Source organism: Vicia villosa, unplaced genomic scaffold (genome assembly GCF_029867415.1).
Source record: "Vicia villosa cultivar HV-30 ecotype Madison, WI unplaced genomic scaffold, Vvil1.0 ctg.003694F_1_1, whole genome shotgun sequence".
Taxonomy (NCBI): domain Eukaryota; kingdom Viridiplantae; phylum Streptophyta; class Magnoliopsida; order Fabales; family Fabaceae; genus Vicia; species Vicia villosa.
This window is the reverse complement of record NW_026706272.1, coordinates 131,944-145,782: the sequence shown is the minus strand read 5'-3', so window position 1 is coordinate 145,782 and position 13,839 is coordinate 131,944. Positions and strand designations below refer to the sequence as shown.

The 13,839-nt window shown below is 35.1% G+C and overlaps 1 protein-coding gene across 2 annotated transcripts; it reads right to left on the bottom strand.

Moving 5' to 3' along the window:
• Window positions 1-1,794: 1,794 nt before the first annotated feature.
• Window positions 1,795-8,831, bottom strand: LOC131641359 (uncharacterized). Of its 2 annotated transcripts, XM_058911666.1 has the most exons (9): window positions 8,395-8,831; window positions 3,897-4,034; window positions 3,750-3,818; window positions 3,600-3,671; window positions 3,318-3,400; window positions 2,787-2,918; window positions 2,420-2,633; window positions 2,142-2,188; window positions 1,795-2,080 (listed from the first exon to the last, which is right to left on the bottom strand). In XM_058911666.1, the coding sequence occupies exons 1-8, from the start codon at window positions 8,767-8,769 to the stop codon at window positions 2,144-2,146; spliced, it is 1,128 nt and encodes a 375-aa protein (XP_058767649.1). In that variant the 5' UTR covers window positions 8,770-8,831; the 3' UTR covers window positions 1,795-2,080; window positions 2,142-2,143. The 2 variants fall into 2 exon arrangements, with proteins under 2 accessions (XP_058767649.1, XP_058767648.1); XM_058911665.1 differs by having other exon boundaries at window positions 1,796-2,188.
• Window positions 8,832-13,839: the final 5,008 nt, after the last annotated feature.

The window sequence follows — 13,839 nt, the reverse complement described above, 5'->3', positions numbered from 1 at the left end:
ATAATGTGGTACTCTAATACATTGCAATTTCCCTTTCAGGAAATATATAAAGAGTATGCACAAATCAGCGCTCAGAAGCTTTGTCTCAGAAGGTTCAGCATGCAACATCAGAACATGGTCTGGCGAGACATCAGAAGATGGTCAAGGCAGAATCAGAACATGGGTCTATGGAAGCATCAGAAGAACTTGAGATCAGAAGCAGAAGCACTGAAGTTCTCATGGTATCACGCTCAGAAGCACTTCAAGGTCAGAAGACAAGAAGATGCTATGCACCAAGCTGTTTGACTCTGATGATATTCAAACGTTGTATACACAAACGTCAGATCAGAAGAAAGTACAGGTGGCAGGCTATGCTGACTGACAAAAGGAACGTTGGAAGCTATTAAAGGCAACGTCAGTAGACACAGCGTGAACAAGGCTCGAGGTAGTTGACAAAAGCGTGAAACATTAAATGCAATGCTGTACGGAACACGCAAAGCATTAAATGCTCCCAACGGTCATCTTCTCAAGTGCCTATAAATATGAAGTTCTGATGAGAAGCAAGGTTACCAATCCTGAACAAACTCATTCTGAAAAACTTGCTGAATTGCTGTTCAAATCAAAGCTCAGAAACTTCATCTTCATCAAAGCTCAATACATTGCTGTTGTAATATATTAGTGAGATTAAGCTTAAACGTTAAGAGAAATATCACTGTTGTGATTATAGCTTTTCAGAAGCATTGTAATACTCTTAGAATTGATTACATTAATTAGTAAGTAACTAGAGTGATCAAGTGTTGATCAGGATACTCTAGGAAGTCTTAGCTTGTGTCTAAGCAGTTGTAATTAGAGTGATCACGTGGTGGTCAGGATACTCTAAGAAAGTCTTAGCTTGTGTCTAAGCATTTGTTCCTAGAGTGATCAGGTTGTGATCAGGATACTCTAGAAGACTTAGTCGTGGGCTAAGTGGAAAACCATTGTAATCTGTTGCGATTAGTGGATTAAATCCTCAGGTGAGGTAAATCACTCTGTGGGGGTGGACTGGAGTAGTTTAGTTAACAACGAACCAGGATAAAAATAACTGTGCAATTTGTTTTTATCGTTCAAGTTTTTAAGACTACACTTATTCAAACCCCCCCTTTCTAAGTGTTTTTCTATCCTTCAGCAAACAATTCATGAGTTTTCATCATATAAATTAGTCAAGTGCATTTAAGATTAGCCTAATGCTTAAGAGGAAATTAAAAACAAAGTAATTCCAAGGATCAAATAATACACTCTTACTAGTTTGCTCAAGACTCTACTAATCTATGAGCATAATAATTAGCTTTTGCGTACTAAACTCTGGTGGTCTTCTCTTGGATTAGCCTGATGCAGACTTGGGGCCAGCCACATTGGCAATTGCCTTTACAATTCAGCATACAAGTTGGAAAATGCAGCAAAGAATCAAACAATGTTTAATCATCTGCATCTTGTTTCTTGAAATAAGAGTATTTTCTGTGCTGACTTTAATCTTTATAACTTTTAAGAAGATATCTCATATTCAGTTACTTCTATAATTCTCTAATGATTGCTCGTCATACAAAAATTCAAAGATTTTTCATCTCTCAACATGAATGAATAGTATTAATAAGAGGTCGACTTCTACTACACAATAAAGAAAATAACATCTCATTATTATAAATAAACTCCTTTAAAATTGGATACAGTGATAAAATAAGGTTTTTTTTATAATCAAAAGATATTAAAGGGAGTACAAGGGATTTTTGTTCTATATAAACTACAGATATAATTTGTAATAAAAACAAAAACTGCGGATAGTAAGGAATAAGTTGAAGCTTAATGTACATTGTTATTCTTTTACAATTTGATCAGTGACAACTAATGAGCATGCACTTCATTCGTCCCTATAGTTATTAAAATGTCTGTTTTTGGTTCCACACATCACTCCTTGAACATAAAGATGATTTATAACATTACATTTCATGTATTCAGACAGACAAAAGAGAATGACATAAAGATAGAAAAACTTGCAGAGGGAAAATGATATTTAAGAAGAAAAAATTTACTTTCTGGAGCGTCCTTGAAAAAGAGAAGCCATGAGAACTAATCCAATAAGAAAAAATTTACTTTCTGGAGCATCCTTGAAAAAGAGAAGCCATGAGTACTAATCCAATGAGAAGTCGTCTAGCCAAATGAGCACTTCATTCCTCTTCAATGTCAAAAACCACAAATATCAGTTTTGCGGTAACATCATTGCTGATCGTGTTCATATTCAGTTGCATTAGAATAAAATACTTTATAACACAGGTAATGAGGGAAAAATTTAAAATTAGTGGGAAATTAAATTAATATTTGAGGATTGAAATTCATAGGTAGCTTTAAACTAAAGAAATAGAGGGAACCAATTGAGAACAATCAAAAAAGTATTTTTTTAGCATACCATTATAAAGTTCCATGTTCGACCTGGATCATTGTACCGGGCAAGCAAACAACCAGCCTTAGGTTTAAGACCGTCTTTAATGATATTTGAACGCAAGATTTTCTCCTTTTCGAGAACAACATCTTCTGTGGGTTTTCCACTAAACTTTATCACTGCAGCAATGCCTCCTTCTACCTTTCTCACACTAATTGTTTCTTGATTAGGATTTGGTAAACTGGTCAAAAGATTAAACTCTAACTCTGTAAGTATGATCAATCTTAATTCAACTAAATATATTGCTCCTATCAAATAACTGCATTTCTTTATTAAGAACAACGGACATGTATGTATCTCTTGGAACAAAAGTCTTTGGAATTCAGATAAATACCTCTTTGTTTCTTTGTCTGATGGAAGAACTATTTGGATTGAAACTTTGGACAAATTAGGATCAATGGCTTGAGTGAAGACAGGAGTAGTCATTGGTATCTTTTCTGCTGTTGAATTCTTTCCAAATATATATCTGCGTAGGAATGTTTTTAACATGTACGGATTATCTGAAATGAAATAGAGACCCAAAGACTAAGGGTGTGTTTGGATTGGGTGAGACAGAATTGATTCTAGCAGAATTGAGTTTAACATAATTGATTTATGTTTGGATACATTTATGTAAAAGTGAGTTGAACAATAAATTACAGTGTATAAATCATCCAGAATCAATTCTGGAGGCAGAAGCTACAAATTCTAGCTTCAAGTAGAATCAATTCTGGAGACAGAATCAATTCTACTTTTGCCTAACCAAACATTCTTAAAATCATCCAGAATCAGTTCTACACCTCTAGAATTGCTTTTGGCCTTTCCAAAACCCAAATCAAACATGCACTAAATAATTGATAGCTTTATTTGATGTATAAAATCTTACCCAGCAACATCATTAAAGCCAGTATTCCCAGATAGCTTGTCTCCGTTGGTTTCTACTACTACGAACGGATCATACTGTCTAACCTGTTATGCCATTCAAAAATATATGAATTAATTGGATTATAATCCTCCTGTATTAACGTTTGATGGCGTTTGTGGTGCAGTTTTCATAAAAGGTTGTGAAGTTTAGGTTTTGATGAGTATTAATTAGAGCAAAATTTGATTACTTAAAGAGATTAGTATGTGAGATATGAATGTATAATATATGAATGAGAAGGGTGACCTCATAATTTCGTGTCCTTTTCAATATTTGATATTTGGGTGATTCCAATTCTGGTGTCTTGTAAATCCTCAACTGCAAAATATAAGATCTTGATAGTAGTAACAACTAGAGTGGATTTAAACAATGTCGAAGGGTGAAATAAAATGGTACCTGTCTGAAAACATCCCACAAACCTTCAAGGGAAAAATAATCGTTTTTATTTAGTGAATCCCAAAAGTCCTGTGAAATTGATGAATAAGAAGTAAAATTAGCAAGATGAGATGAAACCATGGATGGAGAATAGTTGGAAGAGCTTACCAGATGGCTACAAAACTTGCCATTTTGTGGGTTAACACCCATGAGAGATGTTCCTGTAAAGACCAATTCGGGTTTCCATGGAAGTAGCGTGAATTTCATAACCATTGTCCATCTTGTTGTTATCTCATAAGCTCCTGTCTATAAGCAGCCCCACTTATTTAATCAATCCAATTGAACAAACAAAACATATTTGAATTAAATGCTTATCACTTATTTAATCACTCCTGTTGCACCCCAAAATTTGCCCATCTAATTTTTCTTAATTGGCTTACATATCTCATTCATTTACATCTTAGGTCATAAATAAAATCATGCATTCATGTAGTTAATAACTGAGCATTGGGATCTCACAAGGTCTTAAAACGAGCATAATGGAAGGGGCACTTGATCCTAAGTTTATTATTATAGTCGGGAGCACTGATTCATTTGGATGAATTAGTTGTGCTACAAGCATTGGTCCGTTCAGAGTGTTTCCATTACAAGTTATGGGCTCAATTCATTTGAGTATGTTTCTCTTGGTACAAACACACAAATCGGGAAAAAAGGAGGAAAGGCTTGGAAAATTATGTTCAAAGAAAGGAGGAAGTTTCTTAGCATTTGAAGAATAAGTCCATACAGTTTCATTCACCATCCAATCCATCATAAATTACAAGTGAAGTTACATCGAAAAGTATTTAAAAGAAGGGAAAAACTACATGAGTCAGCAGTTGACTTTTCAGTCAACTATGGACATTCGACCAATCGGACTTTTGACTAAGAACATATCACAAGATTCTATTAACCATGCCATCATAAGCTTACCACCGCATTTCTAAGTCATAAAGAGATTTACATGTTCACAAGTGTCCATGGAAGAATCTAAATTATATTCAAGAATAATTTTTCTATACATACAATAAGTTGTTACAAAAGGAGCCATATCCATAATTTCGTTTATTACAAGATCCAAATCCATGGTTACATCAAGGGAAAAGTTATATAAAAATATATTGGGTTCCTGCTTCTTAGATCGATTCTACAGCCCTTTGACTTAGTTTCCGAATTTCTCTTTGAGCTTTCATTTTTCTTCAAACTTCGATGTGTATCAAGCCTGCACCACAAGGTCTGCAGCTTGCTAATCCTATGCCACACTGCTTCGAGCCTACTAAAATCAAGCAACAAATACCAAGTCAGCCCTGCATAACAAAACAAAATCAGCATATATCCTATCCTAACAACCACAAGCAGCAATCAAAACAGCCCCATATCATGCAGTCATTCGGCATCGATACACAACACACAGGAAATTCAGAAAATATCAGCATCACACCATTTTAAAATATCCCAATCTCTTCCTAACAGTGGCAGAAACATTGCTTTGCACCCTAACATAATTAAACATACAGCTTTTCACATTCCACATGTTAACCCTGCAACCATTTACAGTCTATAATCAACGCAACAGCATTCAATTCATGTTACTGATAATCAAGTTTTGACACTATTATCAAGGATTTTTCTGGTGCATCTGATTTGCTCTTAGATTTAGGTGGTGAGTTATTATCATTACTATTTCGAAGCATCTGAATGAGAAATACAACTAGTGGTGACTAATCCTTACCAAGACATAGATAGAACAAGTTCAAGGGTAGAAGATATATTCATACTGTCATCACCTCTGCTAACAGTTCTACACTCCTCTTAACATTTCATAACCACCTAACTAACCTCAACAAACTTTTTCTAACCTACAGTCCCTTAACTGACTTGTCCTACCTCTTAACTAACTTATAACCATTCTTTAACTAACTTCCAGCTCAGCTATAACCATGTAACAAACTTCTTATAACTACCTTCTAACACATAACAGAAATTCAGTTACTATCCTATAAATTTGCAACTAACCTATCCTAACTATCTCATAACTGCCATAACCACTAAACAGATTCCTAACAGAATTCTAACTGAATCATAACAGAAAAATTGAGAAGAGTAACTAACCTGGAAACTCTATATAACTGGACTTTCACTCAGCTTCAAGGCTCTCCACCATCTTTCCACAAATCATCATAGACACTTCATTCATCTTTATGATTCTTCACAATTCTCTCTTCAATCTTCATCCCTCAACGCCTCTGCATCTTCATTCAATCATCATCACTCTGCAACTTCAAGCTCTCGATTCACTCTCCATCTTCTGAACCATCCACCACTTCATCATCACCTCTGAACCTCCTTCAACATCAATCTTCAATCATCACCAAGAATCTCCATCAACTCTCTGCAACCTCGCTTCAATCTTCATCATAACCTTCATCTTCACCTCACAAACGTGAAAAAGGAAAAGCTCAGAATTGTTTCAAAGCAAAAAAAAGAGAAGAAGAAGAATAGAAGTGTAATGTGCAAGATGTCCGTACCTACAGAATCGGAAGCGGATCGTTTGGATTTCCTCATTGTGATTCGCGTTTGAAAGAGACCGAATGACGCTGAGTTCTTGAGTCAGTGAGGCGAGATGATGTTGCTTTGTTGATTCACGGTGGCAGAGAGAGTTGATCGGAGTCGAATGAGCAGATTATCGCCGCCGTTGAGTTCGCCGCCGTTTGAAAGTTTGAAAGTGAAGAGGAAGAAGCGGAGAGAATTGGGAACGTCACAGAGTAACGTAACCCTAATCCCTTTCCAATTTCTTCTTTGTTTTATTTTTATTTTCATTTATTTTTCATTTATTATTGTGTGTGGATTGAAAATGATAATAATTGGATCTAACGTATCTTTGGGCCACGAATTCATTCAATCACCCATGGCCCATGTTCTTTTTTCAATAACAAAATTTGTGTATAAACCTCTGGGCCGAATTGCTGGCAACACCCTTGGGCCCAGCGCCTTCATTATGTATGCTGCATCACAATCTAATTCACACCCCCTGGTTCTATGTTTTATTAGTGAAATTTAGGTTTTAATTAGATTTTCCTCATATTTCTTTGAGTAATTAAATTGCTAATTTTTCTTACTAATTCTTAGACTTCAATACAATTTTTGACATATAAAAATGTTCATAAAAAATATTAGTTTAGGCTTGTATTTTAATTCTTTTGCTTGATTAGATTTCTTGCTTTTGTCATATAAAAACCATAGAAATTAAATAGTATCCTCTAATTCATTTTAGCACTATTTTGAATAATTTGTTTTCATGTTTGGTGCTATATTTTCAAGTCATGCTTTTGTACTAATTTTGTACCATTGTTTACTTGTAATTTTTACTTGTAATTGTGGTTTCACTTGTGTGTTCCTTTAGAATTTTAGGACCCATAATCCATAACTTTTAGGTTAGTCTTCCCTTTTAAACACTTAGGTTAGTTATTCATTTTAGGCTAGTTTTCTCCCGTTTTTTCTTTTCAACTTTAAAACATTAATAAAGGACGACGCGAATCATGCTAATGCCTTTTTTTTAGTGTGAAAGAAATGATTGGGGCGTAGGCCCCGATGTATGTTCTTTCCCACTTAGCGGAAGAGAAATGATTGAGGCGTAGGCCTCGGTGTATTTCTTAACCGCTATTTAGAGAAACGATTGTGGCGTAGGCCTCGATGTGCATTCTCTAAATATTCAAAAATTGTATTTCATTTAGAGAAACGATTGTGGCGTAGGCTTCGATGTGCATTCTCTAAATATTCAAAAACTGTATTTCATTTAGAGAAACGATTGTGGCGTAGGCCTCGATGTGCATTCTCTAAATATTCAAAAAAAACTCTTTTTAAGGCATGATTCAAGTCACAAATTAATTTCCCTTAAAAGACACCCAACCAAAAACAGTTCAAAATATCTAATAAAGGCTCAGACCTAAACAAAGTAAGGAAGTGATGCGAAGCCTTGTAGTGGGTTTTCGTCCATCATGGAATTACACCTAAAAAACACAAACCAATCATCTCTATTCTCTCTCTTGCCTCCGAGGCATTCTTTCTCTTGCCTTCAGGGCATTCTTTTTCCTCCTAATCGGACACGTTATTTCCGCTCCATTCCCAGCTTAAGACTCCAGAGGTCGAGCAGCGGAGTGCGAATGTAACTGTTCAACTAAAAAACACAAAAATAAACAAAAACTAAAGAGCCGAACTACGGCGCTCTGATTCCTGAAAAGGATACGTAGGCATTGGGTCGCGGGGCCTAAGCGAGCACAACTATTTATAAACCTTATTTTCCCCGTGTTTCTTTTTCTTTCATTTGCATGCATTCCCTTAGTAATTAAGCTTTATATTTACACACCCTTAGAATAGAACAAACATAGGTGGATACCATCGAGTACGATGGGCGTGAGGGGTGCTAGTACCTTCCCCTCGCGTAACCGACTCCCGTACCTTGATTCTCTGGTCGCAAGACTCTGTTCCTTCCTTTGTTAGGTTTTCTGATATTCCTTTCCCTTATGGGATAAATATATTGGTGGCGACTCTGTTCACATTTCGCGAGCGTGCGACAACTCCAATTGAACAAACAAAACATATTGTATAAAGAAGAAAGAAAGAAACAAACCGGTTTAACCCAATGCAGCTGAAATTGAGGTGTAAAGAGTGTCTTAAGAAGGGCAATATTGAAAAGGTAACCACTCAAATTATCATGCTTAGTGATTGGGTCTCGAAACAACACACGTTCGTCATAAGCACTTTTATCGATACCCTTATCATCAAAGAGGTGAGGAAGATCGTCGTACAGAAAAGCCGCCAGTTGCTCCAAATTTATATTTGATTTTGGTGGACTCTGCTCTACTTTAACTGCCCACTTTGTGTGCTTCTTGGTTTTGCCTCTAAGACAAGGATACTGGTGGATGTTCACGGCGAAACTTGGTCGTCGGAAAATGGCGCAAGCAGTAGAAGAATGAAATTGCTGGGAGAGATTGGAAGTGGCCATGGACACGACACGGAAGATACTCAATCCTGCCCACTTAACATTCCCAAACTATCTCGTACTAATCTTTTATTTAATAAAAACTATATACAAGTTCAAGGTTATAAAAGTTTTAAAACTGAACTTTATAAATAAAATATTTGGATTAATCATAGTTTTTGAAAATATCTCAATCCACCTAATAATACTCTTAGATATTTGGCGAAATTTTATTGTTCTCCTATCTCTAGAGATATATTTTCGGAATCACTTTTTTATTTAACGTTGAATTGTTCCGTAAATGCATCTACGAATCGTTTAAACAACGTCAAATAAAAGTTCTGCAAATGCATCTACGGAACAAATCAATGTTAAATAAAAAAAATTGCTTTCGGAGATACATATCCGAAAACAGGGGTATTTTTGAAAACGCACGTAGTGCGGAAGAAACCCCAAGAGGGGGGATGAGAGATTGTCTAGTTTTATTAGACTTTTTATTTTCTTATTTTCATGTTTATTATTAATATAATAAAGTTATGTACTATCCAAAGTACTTAATTAACCTAATTAAAACAGATTAAAAACCTTATTTAGTACCCCTAATTGTAATTCCATCCTCATAGTTATTACTAACTCTAATTAGTTACATTTGATACGTTTTATTTGATATTGCAGGCAAATACAATGAATAGCCCTGTATTATCCGTTCAAAAGATTGAACTTTGTATCGAAAAATGCTACACCTTTCTCATTTCATCATTTAATTTTTCATCCTTCTCAATATTTTATTAAAGACACAATTGTACGAAATACACTTTCATCCCTGATATCCTTCAAGTTTCTACATCCTCCCAACCTCAACAACCATTTTTTCCCATCTTCCTCAAATCAATACAACGCAGGTTTGTCATATTTTTTCATTATGTTCACCATTTAAAATCCTATTTTGCATTAATTTGTTGTTTGTGTTGTTTATGATTGTTAACAATTTAATTTTTTCCTGATTAGAAGTAGCAAGTTATACCCCTAATCCTAACCTTAATTTTACGGTACTTTCATTCTTCTTCCTCAACTTCTTTTTTTAGGTATAACTTCTTTTTCTTATCGATATCTCTCATCGATCTATTATGTATTCGGCTGGAACCTTAAAGAAGACGGAAAACAGAAAACGGGTTCAAAGTCAGACTTCTAGAACCTTTAGGTATGGCTTGTTCTTCTTCCTATTCGTGTATAGATTCTTTTTTTCCGCTGTCAAATTTTGTTACCATTCGTTATCAACTAATTAGGGTTTTTGTGAGATTTTTGTTAATTAAATTAATTGATTATATTATTTTGATTAATATTTAGGGTTTTGGAGATATGGCTTACTAAGATACTCATGAAGGTGTGAAAAACACTAGAAAGGGGGGTTTGAATAGGGTTTTTAACAAACAAAACTTTGATCAATAAACAACTCCCCTTTTTAAACAGCAAACTCTTTACTCTTGATAATAATTATAAAGTGCAAGAAGGAAAGAACAAAGTATGTTTATACTAGTTCATTTGAAAAATTCCCAAGCCAGTTTAGTCCACTCGCCAAGGTGATTTTGCCTCTCTCAATCGAGGCCTTAATGCACTATAACCAAACTGATTACAATTGCATGGGCAACCGCCGGTGACTAACAATACACAAGAAACTACAGGTGACTAACTACAATGCACAAGCTACCCGCAAGTGACTAATAACCTTGCACAAGAAACTACCAGTGACTAACAACTCTGCACAAACAGTCGCTTGTGACTAACAACCTTTAAGACATTCTAGTTCTAAACTTCCCAAAACTACTGACCAACAGGTCTCTTGAGGCAAAATCAAACAACCGTTTGAATCATAGTTTTTTACAGTATAAGTGCTTCTACACCAGCTGAATGTAAACCATATATTTCAAATTCTAGACTTAAGAATATAAAGCTATGAACAATCTTTCAAGAATGAATATGATCGTGAATTATCAGCTTTCTCTTGAGTCTTCAAGTCCTTTATATAGCCAATATAATAATATATTTGTTGGAGGGCAGCTCTGGAACTTCCAGAAGTTTGGCGGCTTGAACGTAGTTGGAGACAAGATAGTACGCGACGTTCTTCCTTTCTTAGTAGTGGAACGAAACATTCGTCTGTACCTTGTACCTCGTACTACATAACATTATCTTCTATTCTTCTTGAACTTCAAAGGCTCAGAACATGAGTTGGAAGAAAAGAAAATAAGCTTTGGATCTTGAGAACTTCAAGTCTTAAGAGTCTTTAGAACTACGTCTTGAGAATCTTCAGCACTTGGTCTTCAAAACCATTTATCTTCAGAAACTTGAGTCTTTTGAACTTGAAGTCTTCAGAGTCTTCAGAACCACGTCTTCAGGGTATTTAGCACTTGGTCTTTAGAATGATTTCTTTAGAATTCGTATCAGAGTAATGACTTCATATGCTTCTGAAGCTTTGCTACTGTTCATCAGAACTTGTGTAGCGCGGAAACATAACTTGGTAGTTTCTGATGTTTTGGCCATCCCTTTTCATCAGAATCAGAACCTGTTTGTTAAATGCTCAACATAACAAACGTTAGTATAACAAAATTGTTCATACAAACAGCCTCATTGTTATCATAAAAAATCAGAGACATATTGCAGAACCAAATCTTGTTCTAACAATCTCCCCACTTTCGATGATGACAAAACTATGTATTTTGATGACAAAATTTTGTACATAATCATAAAAAGTTTTAGAGTAGCAGGTAATAAATACTTATCCTTTGTATTATAAACTCCCTTTGAGTCTGAGACTTGATAAAGATCAGATATCATGATTATGAACCGTTTTGGGTAACTCCCCTAGTTCCAATATATCATGATTATGAACCATTCTGGGTAACTCCCCTTAATTTCCAATATGGAAAGCTCAGAGCCTAAATGAGTTCTTTTAGAGCCTGGTCTATTACATATGAATAAGGTCTTTCAAAGCCTGGTTGCTTAAGTAAGATCTTGAAAAACTAAGTCTGATTGCCAATATCTGATTTCCAAATCAATATTAGTAACTTTCAGAGTCTGAAGCCAACCAGAGTTCATGATGTCCTGAAAAACGAAAAACAATTTCTAACACAAACAGAAATTTATATCGGGTTAGAAAATGTGAGCAGTTTTATTTCAGGAATTTGATTATTGATCATCATTTTGACTTCATATATTACTCCCGCTTTTTGTCATAACATAGGAGGTAAGAACCAAAACTGAAGTTCAAGAACAATAAGTAAAGATTTATTGATGATAAAATAGAATAGGGAATAAAGACTGAATGCTTGAGATGAGATTTTGATTAATGACAGAAACAAATGAACAATTGAGTTACTGCAGAGTAATAAAATGTTAGTGCTTTTGAGGATTAGCTTTATGTTTGGTAAAACTAATTTAGCAGCAATAGGTTAAATAGAATTATATCTTGTAAGAGAAAGTAGGTTGAAGTTCTATTTAATGGATAAACATGTTGTGTTGAAATGTTTCAACATCTGGAACAACATGTCGAAGAAGATATCGTGACATCGTAAATGACATCGTGTTTGAGCCGACAGTTTGGATTCTATTATAACAGAAACAGAATATTCCTAAAACATTGGATCCTATGATGAGCTATATCTAAGGTGAACATTTAGGAAACTAAATATGGAAAGATTTTATAGGAGAATTTCTTGCAAAAGTGTAACAACTTATTGTTGTTACTTGGAGCATATTTTATGGAGATATTTGTGGAGAATATCTTGGAGCTTATATTGTGGAGTAACTTTAGCAACAATTTGTCATGTCAGTTTTTTACGATTTAAAGGTCAAAAGAATCAAGTCAGAATATTGAAGATTGTGTAGTTTCTAATTGTGGAGACAACCTAGGAAACTTATGATTAAAGACCTTTCTTTTAGCAGAAGATTTCTGTTGATTTGTAACAGCAAATATAGCTGTGGTTATAAGCCCAAGTCTAGTTGGGAATAGGTTATAAATAGAAGCTTTGTAACCTAAGTTTTGTACCAACCATAATTTTAACAATCTAGTTTCTAAGGGCTGAGTCTGTAGAGTGAACCTCCCGGATTGTGGGAAGGTCACCATGTTTTGAGGAGCTAGCCGGTTTTAGAAAGATGTAATCTTCAGGGTTAGTCGTGTAAGTGAATCACCCGGATTGTGGGATGGTCACTGATATGTGATTCTCGAAGCTGTTAGGCAAGAGAATTTTAGTGTGAATCTCGAAGCCTGTAGGTAAGAGATGTTGTGTTCTTGGAGGAAGCTGTTAAGAAAATCCAGGTTATGTTTGTTTGTGTATTTAGAATGTTGGTGATTAGGACGTCGATATAGTGGTTGAGGTGTTGACTGCTAGACATCATTGCTATGATTGGGAGTGGAATGGAGATATTCCATATCTAGGGAGAACTTAGGTAGAAGGGTCATTGGATAGTGATTAAGTGAGAAGTTGTAAACGGGAGAGTTTAGCTTTGAATTGATACTGCTGATAGTGGACTTCATCTCTGGCTTGGTAGCCCCTAGAGTAGGTTGGTTGAACCGAACTGGGTGAACAATTCTGTTGTATTTTATTTGCTTTTATGCACTATTATTTGTACTCCTACCTTGTCTGTTTTAAAATGTCAGATCACACGTCAAGACATCCTTATATGACATCCTGACTCTGTCATACCAAAATTTCAATTGGTATCAGAGCAGGCATCCTGTCTGTTTCTGGATGAGATCCATGAGGGATACATTCTGGTTGTGGTAAAGGTAGAATGTAACACCCCATATTTTCATTAATTGATTTAATTTGGAATTAAATTATTTATTTGAAATTATTTAGCATTTGATTGGATTTAATTGAAGAATTGTGGAAAAAGAGGTTATTGGGCTTAATGTGGTGTTAGTAAAGAGGGGGTGCTATGTTAGTAGGCCTTTTACTAAATTAAAATCTATTTTCATAAAAATAAGGAATTGAGGAAAAAAAGGAAAATAGATGTGAAAGAGGAGCAGAAGAGTAGAAGTGCTGATACGTGAAAGAGGAACAGAAGAGGAAGAAGGCTAATCAAGATCCTTGGCTA